Here is a 25,034-nt window from a genome sequence, read left to right on the forward strand (position 1 = left end):
TTGTTGAAGAAAAAAAATGAGGTGCATTACGTTCTGGGCGACCCTTGCATTATTGTAGGTTGATTTGGTTTTATTAATTCTCCTTCCGTTGGTTGTTTCAGTTGGTGCTGCCCACCCAGAGTTGCAAACACAAGATGGGCAGCTAGATAAATCAAACGTAATTAGTATGAAAACAGCAATCGGGTGGGACTTTTTAAATCATCTATGGTGGACATGTGATTTTAAAAAAAAAGAATATTGGAGTACGATTCATATTTTAATACAGAAAATTTTGAACAGGAAGATAAAGATGAAACCGAAAAGTTTCCTTTTGGACCTAGTGGAAAAAAGACCATTGAGGGGGAAAAAAAGGAACTTTATTACTATATATGTTGACAAACAATGTCGTTTGGCGGGACCCAGGGGAAGAGCCTTCTCTGTGGCGGCCCCGGCCCCACCTCTGTCATCAGGCATGGGGGAATTAAGATATTCTTCCCCCCTAGGCTTCCACAATTTATGTATGGTACGTTTGTATGTATGATTGGTTTTAAAATAAGGGTTTTTAGCTTCTTTAGTATTGGATTGTCGCATGTTGTTTTTACCACTGTTGTTAGCCGCCCCAAGTCTACGGAGAGGGGCGGCATACAAATCCAATAAAATGAAATGAAATGAAATGAAAGTGTTATGTCCTGTTCGAATAATTGAAAGCCGGTCGCCGATTGGCTAAGACTTGCCGCCAAAAACAAACAACTGTCAAATGTTTTTCCCGCGTTAAAAAATGGTATAAATAAGTGCGGCTTTTGCCGCAGAGTTGAGATTTGTTAGCAGAGCTGAACACTCCTGGTTTTTCTATCGAATAAAAAGAGCTGTTACCAACTCGAGGACTCCAGCCTCTGATTTAACAGGAAGGATAGTTCGATTCCCACCGTGGATGAATGGTTGAAGAAGCTGATGGAAGTTGGCTGAAATGGCAAAATGGACTCTTTTGATTAAAGACAGGAATATAAATACTTTTGTTTCCACATGAAATTTATGCTCGAAGTGGAAAAAGAATGAAACTTTGATTTTGGGTTTTACCCATTAGACCAGAGGCCTTCAAACTTGGCAACTCCCCAACATTTTCCCCTTAGACTATCCACGATTGACCTCTCCAGGTTCCTTAGAGGTCAGTAAGGGGCGTGCATAAGTGCACCAGTGTGCCTTCCGTCCCGTCCAATTGTCTCTCCTTTATCTCATATATCTTTTCTTCCTTTCAAATATGTTCACCTATACTTTTATATCTTTTCTTCTATTCTTTTCTTTATTTATATTATTACATATCTACAGTGTTCCCTCGATTTTTGGGGGTTCGAACTTCCCGAAAAGTCTATACCACGGTTTTTCAAAAATATTAATTAAAAAATACTTTGCGGGTTTCCCCCCCCTATACCACGGTTTTTCCCACCCGATGACGTCATATGTCATCGTCAAACTTTCATCCGACTTTAATAAAAAAATTTTTAATAAACTTTAATAAATAAACATGGTGAGTAATGATCTAAATGGTTGCTAAGGGAATGGGAAATTGCAATTTAGGGGTTTAAAGTGTTAAGGGAAGGCTTGGGATACTGTTCATAGCCAAAAATAGTGTATTTACTTCCGCATCTCTACTTTGCGGAAATTCAACTTTCGCGGGCGGTCTCGGAACGCATCCCCCACGAAAATCGAGGGGACACTGTATTATATTCAATGTGTATTATGTATTGGACAAAATAAATAAATAAAGAATAGAATAGAATAGAATTTTTTTATTGGCCAAGTGTGATTGGACACACAAGGAATTTGTCTTGGTGCATATGCTCTCAACGTACATAAAATAAAATATACATTTGTCAAGAATCATGTGGTACAACACTTAATGATTGTCATAGGGGTCAAATAAGCAATGAAGAAGCAATATTAATAAAAATCTTAGGATATACGCAACAAGTTACAGTCATACAGTCAACATGGGAGGAAATGGGTGATAGGAATGATGAGGAAAACTAGTAGAATAGAAGTGCAGATTTAGTAGAAAGTCTGACAGTGTTGAGGGAATTATTTGTTTAGTAGAGTGATGGCGTTCGGGAAGAAACTGTTCTTGTGTCTAGTTGTCTTGGTGTGCAGTGCTCTGTAGCGACGTTTTGAGGGTAGGAGTTGAAACAATTTGTGTCCAGGATGTGAGGGGTCAGTAAATATTTTACCCGCCCTCTTTTTGACTCTTGCAGTATACAGGTCCTCAATGGAAGGCAGATTGGCAGCAATTGTTTTTTCTGCAATTCTGATTATCCTCTGAAGTCTGTGTCGGTCCTGTTGGGTTGCAGCACCAAACCAGACAGTTATAGAGGTGCAGATGACAGACTCAATGATTCCTCTATAGAACTGAATCAGCAGCTCCTTGGGCAGTTTGAGCTTCCTGAGCTGGCGCAGAAAGAACATTCTTTGTTGTGCTTTTTTGATGATGTTTTTGATGTTAGGTGACCATTTTAGGTCTTGAGATATGATAGAACCTAGAAATTTGAAGGTCTCTACAGTTGATACTGTGTTGTCTAGTATTGTGAGAGGTGGAAGGGTGGAAGGGTTTCTCTTAAAGTCTACCACCATTTCTACAGTTTTGAGTGTGTTCAGCTCTAGATAAACAAATAATAAACAAACAAACAAACAAACTACTCCTTCTGCTTCCTCCCAGGTGGTGGGCATATGATGGCCTTGAACCTCTGGAAAGAATGCTTTGTGGCTGCATCTGTTCTCTCATGAAAATCACCCCTCCCAAATTTATTTATTTATTTTATTTTTATTTATTAGATTTGTATGCCGCCCCTCTCCATAGACTCGGGGCGGCTAAATTCCCATAAACGGGTCAGGCCTTCTACAGATATTGTGGCAAGCCGTTGATTTATCACCAATTTCTGCACCGACTTGACAACCCTTGGCTGCCTGTTTTGAGGCAGGGAGAGAAGGAAAATCACAATTAAAAAAGTGTTAAATTCTACGTTTTCCTCTGGGTCCTGCAGGGAAGCAGGTGAGCTGGAATGCCACGACAGCTGTTTTGCAGTAACACCACACAAACACACACGCAGAGAGACACACACCACTCGGGCTATGTGTGTCTGGATGCATGTCTTCCTTCCAGGAAACGTGTGTTTGTGTGTGTGTGTGTGTTTTGAACAGCCTGTACGTGTCTGTCTGTACACGTTCCTTGGCCTGCGTTTGTGCCAAGAATTTGGAATGTTAAGACAGGGAGCGCCAGCCAGCTCCCCCCCCCCGTCCTCACACGCTCCCCCCCCTTTCTCTCTCTCTGCTGTGTTTGCCGCCTTTGTGTTTCCAGATTTTCCCATCCCGCCACAACAGGTTGCCAACAGCAAACGGTGTGGTTGGTGGAAACCCACGACGAGGCCGATTGATCTTAACACATCGTTTAGCGTTGCCGCCTTCGGAATATTAATCTCTCCCGCCACCACCCTCTGTCTCCTGGACGAGGCCTTTTCCAGTGCCAAAAACCCTCTCTCTGGGATTTGCACAATCTTGGGTGTGCATTAAAAGGCAAGCGACGGCATTGTTGTTTAGGTTCCAGGATTGGATAGATCCAAGAATCCAATGTGGTTGCAATGTTGGCAGCTCGAGCGAATAACAGGAAAACAGATTTGGAAGGGAACTCAGAGGTCTTCTAGTCCAATCCCCTGCTCAGGCAGGAAACCCGATTTCAGACAAACAGCTGTCTAGTACAGAACGGTTACAAGAACTGGGCATGGCTAGTTGAATGAAAAGAAGGACCAGGGGAGACAGGATAGCAGCCTTCCAATATCTCAGAGGTTGCCACAAAGAAGAGGGAGTCAACCTATTCTCCAAAGCACCTGAGGGTAGAACAAGAAGCAATGGTTGGAAACTAAACAAGGAGAGAAGCAACTTAGAACTAAGGAGAAAATTCCTGACAGCTAGAACAATTAACCAGTGGAACAGCTTGCCTCCAGAAGTTGTGATTGTTTCAACACTGGATGTTTTAAAGAAAATGTTGGATAACCATCTGTCTGAAGTAGTGTAGAGTTTCCTGCCTAAATAGGGGTGGTGGTAGACTAGAGGACCTCCAAGGTCCCTTCCAACTCTGTTGTTATTATTGTTTTATTATTGTTGTTGTTGTTGTTGTTGTTGTTATTATTATTATTATTATTATTATTATTATTATTATTATTATTATTATCTTTGTTATGTCCTGAGAAGCTGGGAAGCTTCTCACTCCAGTCCGACAAGGAATAGCAATAGTAATAGCATTTAGACATATTTTATTATTTATTTGTAAGGTCAGGCCGTCAATCACTATTTCCAAAAGGGTTAGAACTTTAAACAGATCTGTGGACTTCAATTCCCAGAATTCCCTAGCAAGCCATGGCTGGCTGGGGAATTCTGGGAGTTGAAGTCCATACCTCATAAAATATCTAAGGTTGAGACACGCCAACCAAAATGGCTGCCCGTTTATAGCAAACAATCCAGTTGCTCAGAAAGCCACCTCGAAACCACACATAGCCACAACAAAACATGCTCCACTTAAATGCAAAAGCATCTTCATCCGAAAACCTGCCTTCATAGAAACATGGAAAATTGACGGCAGAAAAAGACCTCCTGGTCCATCTCGTCTGCCCTTATACTATTTCCTATATTTTATCTTAGGATGGATCTATGTTTATCCCAGGCATGTTTAAATTCAGTTACTGTGGATTTACCAACCACATCTGCTGGAACTTTGTTCCAAGCATCTACCACTCTTTCAGTAAAATAATATTTTCTCACGTTGGTTTTGATCTTTCCCCCAACTAACCTCAGATTGTGACCCCTTGTTCTTGGGTTAACTTTCCTATTAAAAACACCTCTCCTGAACCTTATTGAACCCTTTAACATATTTAAATGTTTCGATCCTGTCCCCCCCTTTTCCTTCTGTCCACCAGACTATACAGATGGAGTTCATTGTCTTTCCTGATACGTTTTATGCTTAAGACCTTCCACCATTTTTGTAGCCCGTCTTTGGACCCCTTCAATTTTATCCATATCGAGTCTACGGAGAGGGGCGGCTTACAAATCCAATTAATAATAATAATAATAATAATAATAATAATAATAATAATAGTACTGTAGTAGTAGTAGTAGTAGTAGTAGTAGTAGTTGTAGGTGAGATCTCCAGAATTGGACACAGTATTATTCCAAATGGGGTCTCACCAGCGCTCTACACAGCGGGATCGCCATCTCCCTCTTCCTGCTTGTTATACCTCTCGCTATGCAGCCAAGCATCCTACCTGCTTTTCCTACCGCCTGACTGCACTGTTCACCCATTTTGAGACTGTCAAGAATGTTTCCAAAGCTGATTTAGCCGTATGGGTAGATTTTCCAAATTTCTTAATCTTCCAATGTGGCACCACATTGAGTGCCAACAAAGGCTCACAATCATCTCTTTGGCATCTGTGCCACCCTCTTATTTTCCACTCCGTTTAAAGCATTTTGTTGTTGTTGTTGTTGTTGTTTAAATGAACAACTGGCACGGTGGAAAAACTCCATTTTGCAGCCTGTGTTTTCTTTTTCTAAGAGACGAACGGATGGCTTTGGAAACAGAGAAGGTTGTTGGCTGAAACACAGGATGCTGTAGAAATCGCTTTCTTCCATACCCTGGAACAACATGGCAGTTATGTTGGGATAGTTCCGCTTGGCAGCCAGCTTCACAGGGTTGTGGTTATTTAGTTTAGTTTAGTGATGGCCAAACTTTTTTGGTTCGCATGCCAAAGGGGTAGGCAGTGGTGGGTTCATTATCGGTGTGGTCCAGAGTGCGGTATAATAATAATAACAATAACAATAACAACAACAACAACAACAAAATAATAATAATAATAATAATAATAATAATAATAATAATAATAGCCATCGTGGGGCTTCCCAGATTCGCCCACGTTTCTGCAACATTCCGTGCCCTGCACTGGCTGCCGATCAATTTCCGGTCACAATTCAAAGTGTTGGTTATGACCTTTAAAGCCCTACATGGCATTGGACCAGAGTACCTCCGGAACCGCCTGCTACCGCACGAATCCCAGCGGCCGATAAGGTCCCACAGAGTTGGCCTTCTCCGGGTCCCGTCGACTAAACAATGTCGTCTGGCGGGCCCCAGGGGAAGAGCCTTCTCTGTGGCGGCCCCTGCCCTTTGGAATCAACTCCCCCCGGAGATTAGACCTGTTCCCACCCTCCTTGTCTTCCGTAAACTACTTAAGACCCACTTATACTGCCAGGCATGGGGGATTTGAGACATCTTTCCCCCAGGCTCATTATAATTTATGTTTGGTGTGTATGTGCTGTTTAGTTTTTAATTATGATAGGGTTTTTAGTTATTTTTAATATTAGATTTGTGCCATTATAATATTGTTTTTATCATTGTTGTGAGCCGCCCCGAGTCTTTGGAGAGGGGTGGCATACAAATCTAATAAATTGAATTGAATAATAATAATAATAATAATAATAATAATAATAATAATAATAATAAACTTCAAAAAGGAGACAGAAGGATTAATACTGGCGGCAGAGGAACAGGCCATTAGAACAAATGCTGTCAAAGCCAGAATTGAAAAATCAACAGACGATCCAAAGTGCAGACTCTGTAAAGAAACAGATGAAACAATCGATCACATACTCAGCTGCTGCAAAAAGATCGCACAGACTGACTACAAGCATAGACATGATGCTGTGGCACAGATGATCCGCTGGAACATGTGTTGGAACTACCATCTACCAGTGGCAAAGAACTGGTGGGATCATAAGCCCGAAAAAGTGGAGAGTTGGAAAGGAACTTGGAGGTCTTCTAGTCCAACCCCCTGCTTAGGCAGGAGACCCTACACTATTTCAGACAGATGGTTATCCAACATCTGCTTAAAAACTTCCAGTGTTGGAGCATTCATAACTTCTGGAGGCAAGCTGTTCTACTGATCAACCATTCTAACTGTCAGGAAATGTCTCCTTAATTCTAAGTTGCTTCTCTCCTTGTTTAGTTTCCACCCATTGCTTCTTGTTCTACCCTCAGGTGCTTTGGAGAATAGCTTGACTGCCTCTTCTTTGTGGCAACCCATGAGATACTGGAAGACTGCTATCATGCCTCCCCTGGTCCTTCCTTCCTTCCTTCCTTCCTAGAGTTGTAAGGGACCATGCGGGTCATCAAGTCCAACCCCCTGCCTAAGCAGGAACCCTACAGCATCCTAGCCAAATGGCAGTCCAATTTCCTCTTAAAAATGTCCAGAGTATTGGAGTTCACAACGTCTGCTGGTAGGTTGTTCCACTGGTTAATCGTTCTGACCATCAGGAAGTTCTTCCTTATTTCCAGGTTGAATCTCTCCTTGGTCAGCTTCCAGCCATTGTTCCTCGTCTGGCCCTCCGGTGCCCTGGAGAATAAAGTGATCCCCTCGTCTCTGTGTCAACCCCTCGTATACCTGTAGACTGCTATCATGTCCACTCTGGCCCTCCTTTTCTCTAGGCTGTCCATGCCCAGTTCCCACAATCTCTCTTCGTAAGTCTTGGTTTCTAGACCCCTGATCATTTTGGTTGCTCTTTTCTGCACCTTCTCTAGAGTTTCAATGTCTCTTTTGAAGTGTGGTGACCAGAACTGAACACAGTACTCCAGGTGTGGTCTGACCAGGGCGTAGTAGAGTGGTATTTTTCATTAAACTTGTTCTGTCTGGGTCCCTCCAGCAAACACCAACCCAAAAAGAGAATGCAGACACACTGGTAAAAATCAAAGGCAGTTTATAGAATTCAAAGCAAACACAGGTAACAGAAAATGTCCTTACACACAGGAGCACGCTGAAACTTCAAAGATGTTTCACGAGGGCCATGAAGTAAAACAGGATTCTTGCTGTCAAAAACAACGCTGGAGATAACAAACATATGCCTCCCCCAAGTCTTCCAGTCTTCTAGGCCACAAGCCAAGATCAGAGACGCTGAGAAGCAAAGCAGGGTCACAGAACTTTCAAGTTGATAACGCTCCACATGGCTAAAAGGGCTTGCCTGCCTTTTAAACCCTGCTGAGGAGAACCACACCCAAACCCAGCTGTTGCCAATTCAGTGATGCCAATACCTTTCTAATTGGTCCCGTCTCTGAGCTGCACATCGCTGTCTCATGTCAATTATAGCCTGTGCTTCCTCATCCAATGAAGCCAGGATACTGGCTGGGGAGAGGCCCCTCTTCCTGACGTTCCTCTCCCCCGTCTGCCTGGTCCTCCCCCTCCTGTTCACTGTCCTCCTCCTCCGGGCCTGGATCCAGCAGAGACGCAGCCGGTCCCTGAGGAGCCTCAGGCTGAATCACAACAAAACTAGACCTACATAGTTCCTGCAACTGTTCTTCATATGTTTTATCCTCCAGTCCAATCATCTTTGTCGCTCTTCTCAATGATCCAACTAAGGAGAGATGCTTCAACCAAACCTTAAAAGGATCAAACCTTCATTTCTTTTCTGCCCAATCCTCGCCACGCACCGAAAATACACACACATTCAAAGCCCCCAAATTCCCATGTGAAATGTCTGTGCCGCGGTTCCAATTGTTTAAGTAAATTTCTTTCTCTCTTGTGGTAGCGCCGAAAGCCCGTAATTTGGAGTTTCCCCCCATCCCCATCGCTAAAAATTCCAGACTTCAAAGCTTTGGAGGAGAAAAAAAAATATAATCATTAACAGCAAGAGCAGTAAAAAAAGAAGTCGGCAGAGTCTTAAAAAGTCCGTTTCAATTTTATTCAATCTTGCTTGATTTTATCCATTGGGAAACACACAACTCCACTTGTACAAAAATGTGATACTTGATACACCCCTCGCCTCATTTTTAGCAATTACAGTATATAAACATCACTGATGTCCAATACAGGTATTGGTACTTCTTACGGTCACTCAACCTGCATTAAATTTTAAGATACTATCTGGGTGACCATTGGCTTTTGACACAGCAAATTTGGAATATCCAAGCTTGGCCACTTTAAGACCCGTGGTGGACTTCAACTCCCAGAATTCCCCAGCCAGGTGGCTGGGGAATTCTGGGAGTTGAAGTCCACCAGGGGTTTCAAAGTTGCCAAGCTTGGACATTCCAAATTTGCTGTGTCAAAAGCCAATGGTCACCCAGATAATATCTTAAAATATTATCTATAGCAAATATAGATAATATTATCTAGAGCAAATAATATCTATAGCAAATATTTCACTCACCAAGTCATTTCAGAGGGTTTGTCTGCATTCAAACACAATCTCCTTTTAAATCCCCCACCGGGCCCTTTAAAAAGGATACCCAAGTACCAGGAAAATGTAAGAAAAAAACACAACTGTTTTCAAAAGCACCCTACCAATTTTGAGCTCTTTGCTGGGAGTCCTTTCAGAGTTTTGGGAAAAAGAGATGATCAGATACCCACTTAACTTTCGCAAAGCAAGCCATTGCAGACTTTTGCAAAGCCAAAAAAAAAAGCTAGCCATCGAGTTGAATATACACGTCGGTGTGTTATTTTACCCCACAGGGAAAAGGGTTTGTCCAGAAGTCTTTCGATAAGAGACACAAAACCTTGAAAGTTTTCAGATTCTGCCCTGGTCTTTGGCTTATCGGTGAGGCAGGCATTTCCAAGTGACAAATATGTATCGTGCAGTAGCATTGGGCATAATAATAATAATTAAAAAAAAGAGTTTTTAAAATGAACGAAAAAGAATGAAAGGAGAAAAATCTCCCCGTTTTCCCTCTTCATTGGACAAGTTCCAAAGGAAAGTAGAAACACATTGGAGACGGGGATTATCCCTAACAGGATTAAAGAGGGATTTACGTGTTCGTGGCTGGAATCGAACCAATTCAAAACCGCCCCGTTCACACAGGGACCCGATAGCTACAGTGGTTACACTCCGGCTCGCTCAGCGGCAGGGGGATGCTGGGTTTACGGCCAAGGTCCTGTTCGGCGCACGGAGACTGGGGCCTCTCTTTGAAGAAATCGGAGACGTAGCGGACCTGGGGAAAAAAGCAGGCTCGGATGAGAAGACGTCAAAGATGGGCAGTTTGATTGAGTGGTTAAGCTACGGTTAAGAAACTGGGAGAATGTGAGTTCTAGTCCTGCCTTAGGCATGAAAGCCACCTGGATGACTTTGGACCAATCACCAGGTGACAGTGAGTTCTAGTCCTGCCTTAGGCATGAAAGCTAACTGGACCAACTGGACCTTGACCAATCACCATGAGACGGGAGAATTCTAGTCCTGCCTTAGGCATGAAAGCTAACTGGACCAACTGGATCTTGACCAATCACCATGAGACGGGAGAATTCTAGTCCTGCCTTAGGCATGAAAGCTAACTGGACCAACTGGACCTTGACCAATCACCATGAGACGGGAGAATTCTAGTCCTGCCTTAGGCATGAAAGCTAACTGGACCAACTGGATCTTGACCAATCACCATGAGACGGGAGAGTTCTAGTCCTGCCTTAGGCATGAAAGCTAACTGGACCAACTGGATCTTGACCAATCACCATGAGATGGGAGAGTTCTAGTCCTGCCTTAGGCATGAAAGCTAACTGGACCAACTGGATCTTGACCAATCACCATGAGACGGGAGAGTTCTAGTCCTGCCTTAGGCATGAAAGCTAACTGGACCAACTGGACCTTGACCAATCACCATGAGACGGGAGAGTTCTAGTCCTGCCTTAGGCATGAAAGCTAACTGGACCAACTGGATCTTGACCAATCACCATGAGATGGGAGAGTTCTAGTCCTGCCTTAGGCATGAAAGCTAACTGGACCAACTGGACCTTGACCAATCACCATGAGACGGGAGAATTCTAGTCCTGCCTTAGGCATGAAAGCTAACTGGACCAACTGGATCTTGACCAATCACCATGAGACGGGAGAGTTCTAGTCCTGCCTTAGGCATGAAAGCTAACTGGACCAACTGGACCTTGACCAATCACCATGAGACGGGAGAGTTCTAGTCCTGCCTTAGACATGAAAGCTAACTGGACCAACTGGACTTTGACCAATCACCAGGAGACGGAGAGTTCTAGTCCTGCCTTGGGCATGAAAGCCACCTGGATGAGTTTGGGCCAATCACCAGGTGACAGTGAGTTCTAGTCCTGCCTTAGGCATGAAAGCTAACTGGACTAACTGGACTTTGACCAATCACCAGGAGACGGAGAGTTCTAGTCCTGCCTTGGGCATGAAAGCCACCTGGATGAGTTTGGGCCAATCACCAGGTGACAGTGAGTTCTAGTCCTGCCTTAGGCATGAAAGCTAACTGGACCAACTGGATCTTGACCAATCACCATGAGACGGGAGAGTTCTAGTCCTGCCTTAGGCATGAAAGCTAACTGGACCAACTGGATCTTGACCAATCACCATGAGATGGGAGAGTTCTAGTCCTGCCTTAGGCATGAAAGCTAACTGGACCAACTGGATCTTGACCAATCACCATGAGACGGGAGAGTTCTAGTCCTGCCTTAGGCATGAAAGCTAACTGGACCAACTGGACCTTGACCAATCACCATGAGACGGGAGAGTTCTAGTCCTGCCTTAGGCATGAAAGCTAACTGGACCAACTGGATCTTGACCAATCACCATGAGATGGGAGAGTTCTAGTCCTGCCTTAGGCATGAAAGCTAACTGGACCAACTGGACCTTGACCAATCACCATGAGACGGGAGAGTTCTAGTCCTGCCTTAGGCATGAAAGCTAACTGGACCAACTGGATCTTGACCAATCACCATGAGATGGGAGAGTTCTAGTCCTGCCTTAGGCATGAAAGCTAACTGGACCAACTGGACCTTGACCAATCACCATGAGACGGGAGAATTCTAGTCCTGCCTTAGGCATGAAAGCTAACTGGACCAACTGGATCTTGACCAATCACCATGAGACGGGAGAGTTCTAGTCCTGCCTTAGGCATGAAAGCTAACTGGACCAACTGGACCTTGACCAATCACCATGAGACGGGAGAGTTCTAGTCCTGCCTTAGACATGAAAGCTAACTGGACCAACTGGACTTTGACCAATCACCAGGAGACGGAGAGTTCTAGTCCTGCCTTGGGCATGAAAGCCACCTGGATGAGTTTGGGCCAATCACCAGGTGACAGTGAGTTCTAGTCCTGCCTTAGGCATGAAAGCTAACTGGACTAACTGGACTTTGACCAATCACCAGGAGACGGAGAGTTCTAGTCCTGCCTTGGGCATGAAAGCCACCTGGATGAGTTTGGGCCAATCACCAGGTGACAGTGAGTTCTAGTCCTGCCTTAGGCATGAAAGCTAACTGGACCAACTGGACTTTGACCAATCACCAGGAGACGGAGAGTTCTAGTCCTGCCTTAGGCATGAAAGCCACCTGAATGAGTTTGGGCCAATCACCAGGTGACAGTGAGTTCTAGTCCTGCCTTAGGCATCAATGCCAATTGGATGACTTCAGTCCATTGCTCACCGTAAGGATAGCAATGAGTGCTCCCTGCAGGAGGCCAACCAGCACGTCGCTCCAATGGTGCTTGTAGTCCGACACTCGGCTGTAGCCCACGTAGATGGCGAAGCAGACGAGAAAGAACTGGATAGTCGGGCGCAGCAGCCGAGCCGACCTGCCAACCAGCCGGGCTTGAACATAGAGCTAGAAACAACAAGAAAGTGTGTGTGTGGGGGGGGTGTTAGAGAGGGCTGCGCCAAAGGTCTATGGCTTTGGAAGAGAAGGACTTCCATTGTACCCTAAGGCTGAACCTGAGGCCCAAACTGAATTCCACCCATGTTTCCAATCCTAAATGAGCACTGAAGGGAGGGCGGGAGGAAATGGGAGAGAGGGAGAGAGAGAAGCGAGAGTGGGTACAAAGCAGGGTGGGAGGAAGGAAGAAAGGAAGGAAGGAAGGAGGAAATGGGAGAGAAGGTGGATGGAAGGAGGAAGGAGAATGGAAGGATAGAAGGGGGAAGGAAGGAGGAATGGTGGAAAGAAGGAGTGAGGAAGAAAGGGAGGAAGGAGGGAGGGAGGAAAAAAGGAAGGAGAGAAGCAAGGGAGGGAGGGAGGGAGGAAGGAAGAAAGAAAGAGGGAGGAAAGAAGGAAATGGGAGGGAGAGTGGATGGAAGGAGGAAAGGTGGAAAGAAGGAGTGATGAGGAAGGGAAGGAGGAAGGAGAGAAGGGAGGGAGGAGAAAGAAAGAAAGAGGGGGGAAAGAAGGAAATGGGAGGGAGGGTGGATGGAAGCAGGAACGGTGGAAAGAAGGAGTGAGGAAGAAGTGAAGGAGGAAGAAAGGAGTGAGGAAGCAAAGAAGGAAGTTAGGAGAGAAGCGAGGGTGGGTGGAAAGCTGGGAGGGAGGGAGAGAGAGAGAGAGAGAAAGAAAGAAAGAGGGTGGGAGGGAAAGAAGGAAATGGGAGGGAGGGTGGATGGAAGGGGGAAAGGAAGGAGAGAAGTGAGAGAGGGAAGGAAGGAGGGAGGGATGGAAGAGGGAAGAAGGAGAGAAGAAGGCAAGAAGCAAATAAACAAAGCACACAAATGGTCAATAAACAAGGGATGCATGCACATTAATCAACCAGTCAATCATAGAAGCAAATAAATGAAGTTTTCAACTGAATATCTAGGGCATGAAAATAAACAGAGCGAACCTCCCAAAAAATCAACAAAGGGAAGAAAAATAAATATAGTACAGAAAATAAAGGAAAGATGCAAGCAAACAAACAAACAAAAGGAGCGTGGAAATAAATTAATAAAACACACAAATCTATTCAGCCAGCAAAAAAAACTACAGGCAGCATGCAAAGAAATAAATTGAGTGAGTAAATTAAGTTAGCAAATAAATAAACAAACAAATAAAAAATCAATAAAGGATGTGAATAAACAAAGGAAGCACCCAAATAGATGAATAAATAAATAAATGTAACAAATAAAAGTGAGCAAGTAAATAAATATGGGGAGTTTGCCAATAAATAACCATGCAACATTTCTCGCCCGCCACAATTTGAACGACAAGCCAGATGACTAAAGTTTAGCAATATTTGCTCACAGTCCCTTCTTCCCCGATCCTTTGAAATGCAAACGGACCTGCATTTCGGGTCCTGAAAAGGGCATCCCTCCCGCCCACTTCCAGAAAATCCACTTGAACCCCTCGATCCGCTCATTCACTCACCGCTAAGAACATCATGCAGTACATCCCGAAGGAAGAATGTCCAGAATAGAATGACAATCTAGAAAGAGAAGCGGGAGAAAACCAGAAATATATATATTTCCATTTTACAACAGCACGAAGCTTGAAACTTCAGCCTGATGATGGTGAATGTGATTTCACCGAAACGTCGCATAGACATGCAAAATATTACACAGGGCAAAACCCGAACTCAGAAGAGGGTATGGCTAGCTGATGAGGCCAAAATAAGGCCGAAATAGATCTATCCTAGTCTCCCTTAATTTTCAAACTCAGCAAAAAACATGTGACATATATATGTATAAATAAATAAATTAATTAATTAGATTTGTATGCCGCCCCTCTCCGTAGACTCGGGGCAGCTAACAACAATAATAAAACAGCATATGGAAAATCTAATATTTAAAATAACTAAAAGCCCTTACTTAAAAGCCAAATATACACACAAACATACCATGCATAAATTGTATAGGCCTGGGGGGAAAAGAATATCTCAATTCTCGTATGCCTGACGACAGAGGTGGGTTTTAAGGAGCTTAAGAAAGGCGAGGAGGGTGGGGGCAATTCTGATCTTGGGGGGGAGCTGGTTCCAGAGGGTCGGGGCAGTCACAGAGAAGGCTCTTCCCCTGGGTCCCGCCAAACAACATTGTTTAGTCGATGGGACCCGGAGAAGGCCAACTCTGTGGGACCTAACTGGTCGCTGGAATTCATGCGGCAGAAGGCGGTCCTGGAGATATATAGGCAAGTTCCTTAAATTATAATCCCCAAATTTCTGTTGCTATATGAAACATCGGTTAAGCGAATTTTGCCCAGTCTTACAACTTTTCTGGCCATAGCTGTTAAGCGAACTACTGCAGTGATGGGCTCCTGCGGGTACGGTCAGGTATGGAGAACCGGTAGTAAATTTTTGCATTTTTTCCCCCTTTCGTTCCATTCTGGGTTCTGGGTATTTATTTATTTAATTGGATTGGCATGCCGCCCCTCTCCGAGGACTCGGGGCGGCTCACAGCATGTACAAAAACAGAACAATAATATGAATCCAATTAATACATTAAAACAACCATTAAATTCAATTAAAAGAAAACCTATCAAACCAATCATTCGACAATCATACTGAAAACATTCATGATTTTCCTATCGCAGTAAATGAGGTTGAATGTGTATAATTTTAGAAGAAACATAGAAACATAGAAGATTGATGGCAAAAAAAGACCTCATGGTTCATCTATACTATTTCCTGTAGAAGAGCTGTGTGTGCATTTTTGTGTGTACATACACATACAGTTTATATAGTAGATGATATATATTTTTGTGTGCTGTTTACTGAATTTTGATCACCTGACTGTGAAGATGCAGTAGTGGTTGTAAGCAGTAGCGGGTGGCACCTGGTACGGGTGGGATCGGTGATCCGTTAACAGAAATGGAGATGCACGTGCGCCCGCATTAGATGTGGCTTCTGCGCATGCACAGAAAGCGAAATCTCGTGTGAGGGTGCTCTCTCGCGTGAGATTTTGCCCCTTTTCGGGGTTTTTGGGGGTTCTGTGCATGCGGCGAAGCAAAAATATCACCGAAAATCGCTAAAATCTTGCTCACGCACCCATCATCACACAAGATTTGGCTTCCGGCACATGTGCAGAAGCCGAATCTCGTGCTGAATTGGGCGCACCCACCCACCGGACGTGTGCCCACCCATTCGTGTGTATGATTGCGTAATTCAGTGTTTCCCAACCATGGCAACTTGAAGATGTTTGGACTTTAACTCCCAGAATTCCCCAGCCAGAAAAACACTGGCGTAATTGATGATGTTATGATACTGATTATGTTATATTCATGTTTTTTAATTAACTTTTTAAATTTTAATATTAGATTTGTAATGTATTGTACTATTGCTATAGTGTGAGCCACCCCGAGTCTTCGGAGAGGGGCAGCATACAAATCTAATTAATAATAATAATAATAATAATAATAATAATAATAATAATAATAATAGTAAAATAATAATAATAATAATTATTATTATTATTATTATTATGTCAGTACAACACAGCAAACGAGATCACTTTGCTGGATTTCGTATTTCATCACCAGTTGGGCGCTTCCCAAGCACCTAGGACTGCGTGATGTAGCGGCGAATTATGTTTGCCGATCCCAGTAAAGCGGCCTTTTGCAATTGACAGATGGAGATTTTGTCAATTCCAATGGTTTTCAAATGTCCGCTGAGATCCTTTGGCACTGCGCCCAGCGTGCCAAGTACCACTGGGACCACTTTCACTGGCTTATGCCAGAGTCGTTGCAGCTCGATTTTTAGATCTTCGTATTTCACTAATTTCTCTAGCTGCTTCTCCTCAATTCTGCTGTCTCCTATTATTATTATTATTATTATTATTATTATTATTATTATTATTATTATTATTATTTTCCGGTAGCACCAGCAAAGAGGAAACCCCACCTGGTTGTAAGTGTGAAAAATAATCACAAAGTACTTTTCTCGGGGCCTTTGTAAATCTGAACGGTCACAAAACAAACTGTTGTAGGTCAAGGACTCCCTGTATTGATTAACTATGTCGAATCATTGTCATTATTATTTTTACTGTTTCCTGTTAGCGGTTACCACCATCTATTTATAACTGCATTGATTTTCGGGTTGCCAGGAAATTCAGTCCATCTTCGCGCTCATCTATTCCTTGATGTTATATTTGACAAATCCTTTTCGCATGTTGCTTTGCATGCTGATCAAATTTCTGAGGCAACGTTTGTGGCCTTTGCAAAATGCAACGACAACAACACAGGCAGTCCTCGACTTACGACCACAATTGAGCCCAACGTTTGTGTCACTAAGCAAAACATTTGTATAGTGAGTTTTGCTCCATTTTAAGACCTTTCTTGCTATGGTGGTTAAGTTAATCAAACTCAACCCAGACAAGATGGAGTGGCTGTGGGTCTTGCCTCCCAAGGACAATTCCATCTGTCTGTCCATCACCCTGGGTTGGGAGAATCATTGACCCCCTCAGAGAGGGTCCGCAACTTGGGCGCCCTCCTCAATCCACAGCTCACATTAGAGAAACATCTTTCAGCTGTGGCGAGGGGGGTGTTTGCCCAGGTTCGCCTGGTGCACCAGTTGCGGCCCTATTTGGACCGGGAGTCACCGCTCACAGTCACTCATGCCCTCATCACCTCGAGGTTCGACTACTGTAATGCTCTCTACATGGGGCTACCTTTGAAAAGTGTTCGGAAACTTCAGATCGTGCAGAATGCAGCTGCGAGAGCAATCATGGGCTTCCCTACGTATGCCCATGTCACACCAACACTCCGCAGTCTGCATTGGTTGCCGATCAATTTCCGGTCACAATTCAAAGTGTTGGTTATGACCTTTAAAGCCCTTCATGGCATCGGACCAGAATATCTCCGAGACCGCCTTCTGCCGCACGAATCCCAGCGACCGATTAGGTCCCACAGAGTGGGCCTTCTCCGGGTCCCGTCAACCAAACAATGTCGCTTGGCGGGACCCAGAGGAAGAGCCTTCTCTGTGGCGGCCCTGACTCTCTGGAACCAGCTCCCCCCAGAGATTAGAACTGCCCCTACCTTCCTCGCCTTTCGCAAACTTCTTAAAATCCACCTTTGTCGTCAGGCATGGGGGAACTGAGATATCTCCCCCAGGCCTATACAATTTACGTATGGTATGCTTGTGTGTATGTCTGTTTAATAATGGGTTTTTTTAATATTTTAAATTGTAAATTATTAGATTAGTTATAAACTGTTTTTATTGTGTTGTGAGCCGCCCCGAGTCTACGGAATGGGGCGGCATACAAATCTAATGAATGAATGAATGAATGAATGAATGAATGAATGAATGAATGAATAAATAAATAAATACAGTTCTTAAGTTAGTCACACAGTTGTTAAGTGAATCTGGTGCCGTTGTAACTTTGAACGGTCACTAAATCAATTTTTGTAAGAGCATTTGGGCAACAACTTCCTCACTGAGTAAGTACCGTATTTTTCGGACTATAAGACACACCGGTGTATAAGATGCACCAAGATTTCAAAGAAATAAGGAAAAAAAAAGATTTTGTCCATCCTGGCCCCCAGGAACAGTCTGCAGGTCTCCCAAACCCTCTGCGTATCTTGTTTTTGAGAAAAATGGGCCCGTTTTTCACCCAATGGGGTACGAAGAGCATTTGGGAGGCCTGTAGAATGCTTCTGGGGGTTGGAAGAAGGCAAAAATGCTAGTATTCGTAAAAACTGCAAAAAACGGGCCCATTTTTTGCCCTTTTTTGCAAAAACCAGGGTGAGAAGAAGGTTTGGGAGGCCTGCAGAATGCCCTCATTTTGTGAAAAATGGCTCATTTTTTCACAAAAATGCAGGCATTTATTTATTTATTTATTTATGTATTTATTTATTTATTTATTTATTTATTAATTTATTAGATTTGTATGCCGCCCCTCTCCGTAGACTCGGGGCGGCTCACAACAACAATAAAACAATTCAAAACAAATCTAATAATTTAAAAACATTAAAAAAACCAAAAAACCCCATTATTAAAGCAGACATACACACAAACATACCATACATGAATTGTATAGGCCCGAGGGAGATGTCTCAATTTCCCCATGCCTGACGGACTGCAGTTCTAATCTCTGGGGGCAGCTGGTTCCAGAGGGTTGTGGCCGCCATAGAGAAGGCTCTTCCCCTGGGACCCGCCAGACGACATTGTTTAGTTGACGGGACCCGGAGAAGGCCAACTCTGTGGGACCTAATCGGCCGCTGGGTTTCGTGCGGGTCCCAACGGCGGTCATATATCCGAGGACCCTCTGCATCTCGGACGGCGTTGAACCTACCTGGATTCCGTGATGTTTCTGGGGTCGCCTTGGCACACGTCTTCCACCAGGACGTAAGACGAGCAATTGACTTTGGTCCAGTCTGGATCGCAGACTGCTAGGAAATTGGGCCGCAGACGGCCGATCGTGTACTTCGCCAAGTCGGTCAGCGATTGGCTGACGGCGCTGCCAAACAGGAATGTCCCAATAACTTTGTAGAGGGCGGCCAGGTAGTTGTTGAACTTGGAATGGGAGTACAACCGCTCCGTGTAGACCAGGTAGGCCTCGCCGATTGAAATCTGAGGAGGAAAAAAAATGAAAGGGAGGTTTTCCTTGGGCGTCATTATTAATAATAATTAATTTATTGTCATTGTCAAAACCAACAAATTGTCATTGGCAACGAAAGTAGTGTGACACCCAGAGACCAGTCCCACCATACATAAAATCAGAATAGGTAAATTTAAAAATAAATTTAAAAATAGAATAAAAAAATAGAATAAATGTCCTATTATGCCCTCCCTCCTCGCTTTCCACCCCCTAATTCAGTGCTTCTCAATTATTTTTTGTTATGCCCCCCCCCCTTTTGAAGAGGGGCAGCATACAAACCTTCACTCAGTCAAAGACCTTGGTGTACTCATTTCCAATGACCTAAGTGCCGGAGCCCACTGCAACAGCATTGTCAAAAAAGCACTAAGAGTCACAAACTTAATTCTACGCAGCTTCTTCTCTAGAACCACATTTGGAATAATACTGTGTTCAGTTCTGGAGACCTCATCTACAAAAAGATATTGACAAAATTGAACGGGTCCAAAGACGGGCTACAAGAATGGTGGAAGGTCTTAAGCATAAAACGTATCAGGAAAGACTTCATGAACTCCATCTGTATAGTCTGGAGGACAGAAGGGAAAGGGGGGACATGATTGAAACATTTAAATATGTTAAAGGGTTAAATAAGGTTCAGGAGGGAAGTGTTTTCCTAATCTCTGCAGGGAGTTGGTTCCAGAGGGCTGGGGCCACCACAGAGAAGGCTCTTCCCCTGGGTCCCGCCAGACGACATTGTTTAGTCGACGGGACCTGGAGAAGGCCAACTCTGTGGGACCTAATCGGCCACTGGGATTCGTGCGGCAGAAGGCCTACTGGGCCCACCAGAAGTTGGGAAACAGGCCGTTTCCGGCCTGCAGAAGCCTCCAGGGAGTGGGGGAAGCTGTTTTCGCCCTCCCCAGGTATTGAATTATGGGCGTGGGCACTCGCGCATGCACCATAGCACCCACCCACGCTTTTTCAGCACCTGAAGGAAAAAAGGTTTGCCATCACTGGTCTAGACTCTACACTGTCACTTATCTGAAATATTATAGGTTCTCCTGCTTGAGCAAGGGGCTGGACTAGATGACCTCCAAGCCAAGGTTCCTCCCAGCTCTGTTTTTGCTCCATTCCCTATTCATTCAATTCTTATTCCTAGTCTCATCTCCTCTCTTAAGTTTCTCATCAAGAAAAAGATGGCGAAATTTAGAACGGCTGAAAAACAACAATGTTTTAAAAACTATTTGGACAGGGAGTCATTGCTCACAGTCACTCATGCCCTTATCACCTTGAGGTTCAATTACTGCAACGCTCTCTACATGGGGCTACCTTTGAAAAGTGTTCGGAAACTCCAGATCGTGCAGAATGCGGCCGCGAGAGCCATCGTGGGGCTTCCCAGATTTGCCCACGTATCTACAACACTCCGTGGCCTACATTGGCTGCCGATCAGTTTCCGGTCACAATTCAAAGTGTTGGTCATGACCTTTAAAGCCCTACATGGCATTGGACAAGAGTACCTCCGGAACTGCCTGCTACCGCACGAATCCCAGCGGCCGATAAGGTCCCACAGAGTTGGCCTTCTCCGGGTCCTGTCGACTAAACAATGTCGTCTGGCGGGCCCCACGGGAAGAGCCTTCTCTGTGGCGGCCCCGGCCCTCTGGAATCAACTCCCCCGGGAGATTAGAACTGCTCCCACCCTCCTTGTCTTCTGTAAACTACTCAAGACCCACCTATAACGTCAGGCATGGGGGATTTGAGACACCTTTCCCCCAGGCGTATTATAATTTATGTTTGGTATGTATGTGCTGTTTGGTTTTTAATTATGATAGGGTTTTTAGTTTTTTTTAATATTAGATTTGTGCCAGTATTGTCTTTATCGTTGTTGTGAGCCGCCCCGAGTCTTAGGAGAGGGGCGGCATACAAATCTAATAAATTATTATTATTATTAACTGTCTGCCAGTTCTTTGTTCACATCTGCAAACAACAGTAAAGTTTAGAGGCTGGCATTAAATTTAAACTTTTAAGCTTCCTTTTTTACATCATACAAACCATTAAACACACTGTGCTCCTTCTCTTTTACTAACCTTACATTGAGCAATTATTATATAACCTCAGGAATTGCCTGCTCATTCTTTCTTAATATCTTCTTTTTTTTTCCTGAAACCACACCTTTGATTTTAAATCAGATAAAAGGATTTTCACAAGCCCAAACAAAGAATGAGGAGGAGTATTGATGTATTTTTCAAAAAAGAGGGAAATGGAAAATCAACCTTTATCTATACCTGCATATGCTCTATTATGCTAACTAACATAAATAAATAAATAAATAAATAAATAAATATTTAATTGTTTAATTAAAAAAGAAACTGGCTGCAGGTTATTTCTCCCTATAACTAGTAAAGCTAAATCATGTAATATGGTAAATGATTTAGCTTTACTAGATAAATGGTCAAAGCAATGGAAACTGCAGTTTAATGTTTCCAAATGTAAAATAATGCACTTGGGGAAAAGGAATCCTCAATCTGAGTATTGCATTGGCAGTTCTGCGTTAGCAAAAACTTCAGAAGAGAAGGATTTAGGGGTAGTGATTTCTGACAGTCTCAAAATTCGGTCCCACAGATTCGGTCCCACAGAGTGGGCCTCCTCCGGGTCCCGTCAACTAAACAATGCCGGTTGGTGGGCCCCAGGGGGAGAGCCTTCTCTGTGGCGGCACTGGCCCTCTGGAACCAACTCCCCCCGGAGATCAGAACTGCCCCTACTCTTCCTGCCTTCCGTAAACTCCTCAAAACCCACCTTTGCCGTCAGGCATGGGGAAACTAAACATCTCCCCCTGGGCACGTTGAAGTTATATATGGTATGCCTGTATGTGTGTATGTTAGTATAGGGGATTTTCTTAAATTTATAATATTTTAATTAATTGGATTGTATTGGATTGTTTTTCACTTGTTGTGAGCCGCCCCGAGTCTTCGGAGAGGGGCGGCATACAAATCCAAATAATAAATAAATAAATAAATAAAATGGGTGAACAGTGCAGTCAGGCGGTAGGGAAAGCAAGTAGGATGCTTGGCTGCATAGCTAGAGGTATAACAAGCAGGAAGAGGGAGATGGTGATCCCGCTATATAGAGCGCTGGTGAGACCACATTTGGAATACTGTGTTCAGTTCTGGAGACCTCACCTACAAAAAGATATTGACAAAATTGAACGGGTCCAAAGATGGGCTACATGAATGGTGGAAGGTCTTAAGTATAAAACGTATCAGGAAAGACTTAATGAACTCAATCTGTATAGTCTGGACTGGAGGACAGAAGGAAAAGGGGGGACATGATCGAAACATTTAAATATGTCAAAGGGTTAAATAAGGTTCAGGAGGGAAGTGTTTTTAATAGGAAAGTGAACACAAGAACAAGGGGACACAGTCTGAAGTTAATTGGGGGAAAGATTAATGAGCCGCCTCTATGTTGCTTGAGGCAGGCAGGGTTCCCTTGGGTACCATTTGTTGGGGGTCCAGGGAAAGGGAGGGTCTTGCCTTCTCTTTCTGCCCAAGATCCCCATGGGCAATGGGTGGGCCCCTGTGTGACACAGAATGCTGGACTCAATGGGCTTTGGCCTGATTCAGCAGAGCTCTTCTTAGGTTTTTATTACAGCATGCACTTCAGGCTTGGCAGGAAACGGAATGAGGATGCTCATCTCTAACCTTCACCACAAAGCCAGTCGATGATCTACTGACCCCTGGCACTGCTCATTCTCTTCCGCTGGCTTCCCGCTACACAATAGTAATACCAACTTCCCCCACCGAACATTCCCTGTGAAAGCTATGTGCCTTGTAACCTTACTTTCTGGATAACTCTAATAATAATAATAATAATAATAATAATGATGATGATAACAACAACAACAACAACAACAATAATTTGAAAACCATCGGAATTGACAAAATCTCCATCTGTCAATTGCAAAAGGCCGCTTTACTGGAATCGACACACATAATTCGCCGCTACATCACACAGTCCTAGGTGCTTGGGAAGCGCCCGACTGGTGATGAAATACGAAATCCAGCATAGTGATCTCGTTTGCTGTGTTGTATTGACATAATAATAATAATAATAATAATAATAATAATCATAATCATAATAATCATAATAATAATAATCATAATAATTTGAAAACCATCGGAATTGACAAAATCTCCATCTGTCAATTGCAATAGGCTGCTTTACTGGGATCGACACACATAATTCGCCGCTACATCACGCAGTCCTAGGTGCTTGGGAAGTGCCCGACTGGTGATGAAATATGAAATCCAGCATATTGACTTCATTTGCTGTGTTGTATTGACATAATAATAATAATAATAATAATAATAATAATAATAATAATAATAATAATAATAATAATTAGATGGCTAACATGATTGCCAAAATGATCCGATGATGGATATGGCACAAGGAGAAGAAGAGAAAAAAAAACCTTTGGTCTTACTATAAAAACGGTGCAGGGAATGGTCACGCCAGCCATCACCCCATGAGTAATGGTGTCCGGTTTGTACGGGTAACGGATGGACGTGTCCTCGCAGTAGAAACCTCTTTTGTAGGGAGAATTCACCAAGGTCAGGATGGCGAAAGGAAGTGAGGCTGCAAGAGAGAGAAAAAAAGACACAACATTCAATGGGGCTCCTCCCCAACTCTTTTATCTCGCATTCATCCCTGCTCAGGCAGCTATGTAACTCTATTTATTGTCCGCAACGGCTGTTTCTTGTTACCTGGACACAGGTTGTTTATGCAGAGACAGGTTACAAGCGGTGTGCCACAAGGGTCTGTTCTGGGTCCTATTCTTTTTAATATGTTTGTGAGTGACATAGGGGAAGGTTTGGTAGGGAAGGTTTGCCTATTTGCCGATGACTCTAAAGTGTGCAATAGGGTTGATATTCCTGGAGGGATCTGTAATATGGTAAATGATTTAGCTTTACTAGATAAATGGTCAAAGCAATGGAAACTGCAGTTTAATGTTTCCAAATGTAAAATAATGCACTTGGGGAAAAGGAATCCTCAATCTGAGTATTGTATTGGCAGTTCTGTGTTAGCAAATACTTCAGAAGAAAAGGATTTAGGGGTAGTGGATTTCTGACAGTCTCAAAATGGGTGAACAGTGCGGGCAGGCAGTTGGGAAAGCGAGTTTTTATTTTTATTTATTTTATTTTATTTTATTTTTTTATTTAGTTAGTCCAATGAGGGTTTTAGTGGGTATATATCTATATACACATAGTAAAATACATGATGAAGGTTATAGAGGAGGTACTCACAGTAAAATATATCTAAGAAAGAATAGAAAAGAAGATATAGTAATAGAACATATCAATGAAAGACTAGAAGAAGAGATATAGGAATAGAAGAAAGGTATAGGAGATATAGGAGAGCAATAGGACAGGGGACGGAAGGCACTCTAGTGCACTTGTACTCGCCCCTTAATTGGATTTGTATGCCGCCCCTCTCCAAGGACTCGGGGCGGCTCACAGCATATATAAAAACAGAACAATAATATAAATCCAATTAGAATGCTGGCCTGCATAGTTAGAGGTATCACAAGCAGGAAGAGGGAGATTGTGATCCCGCTGTAAAGAGCGCTGTTGAGACCCCATTTTGAATACTGTGTTCAGTTCTGGAGACCTCACCTACAAAAAGATATTGACAAAATTGAACAGGTCCAAAGACGGGCTACAAAAATGGTGGAAGCATAAAACTTATCAGGAAAGACTTCATGAACTCCATCTGTATAGTCTGGAGGACAGAAGGGAAAG

At 43.5% G+C, this 25,034-nt stretch overlaps 1 protein-coding gene across 5 annotated transcripts in view; it reads right to left on the minus strand.

The window, feature by feature from the left end:
• Positions 1-8,717: 8,717 nt before the first annotated feature.
• PLPP2 (phospholipid phosphatase 2) overlaps positions 8,718-25,034 on the minus strand; it is an 83,796-nt gene continuing 67,479 nt past the window's right edge. For 2 of the 5 annotated variants that reach the window (XR_011558519.1, XR_011558518.1), the window contains exons 2-7: positions 23,720-23,871; positions 18,961-19,238; positions 14,108-14,165; positions 12,428-12,604; positions 9,118-9,982; positions 8,718-8,921 (exon numbers count right to left, since the gene is read on the minus strand). Coding sequence is in view for 2 of the 5 variants with exons in the window: in XM_070744794.1 (XP_070600895.1) it covers positions 9,845-9,982; positions 12,428-12,604; positions 14,108-14,165; positions 18,961-19,238; positions 23,720-23,871 (803 nt within the window). In the remaining 3 variants the exon portion in view is untranslated. Of the gene's footprint in view, positions 9,983-12,427; positions 12,605-14,107; positions 14,166-18,960; positions 19,239-23,719; positions 23,872-25,034 lie in introns of all 5 variants that reach the window. The other 3 variants (XM_070744814.1, XM_070744794.1, XR_011558517.1) reach the window with 2 other exon arrangements.

The sequence above is a fragment of the Erythrolamprus reginae genome, chromosome 1, assembly GCF_031021105.1.
Source record: "Erythrolamprus reginae isolate rEryReg1 chromosome 1, rEryReg1.hap1, whole genome shotgun sequence".
Classification (NCBI taxonomy): Eukaryota; Metazoa; Chordata; class Lepidosauria; order Squamata; family Dipsadidae; genus Erythrolamprus; species Erythrolamprus reginae.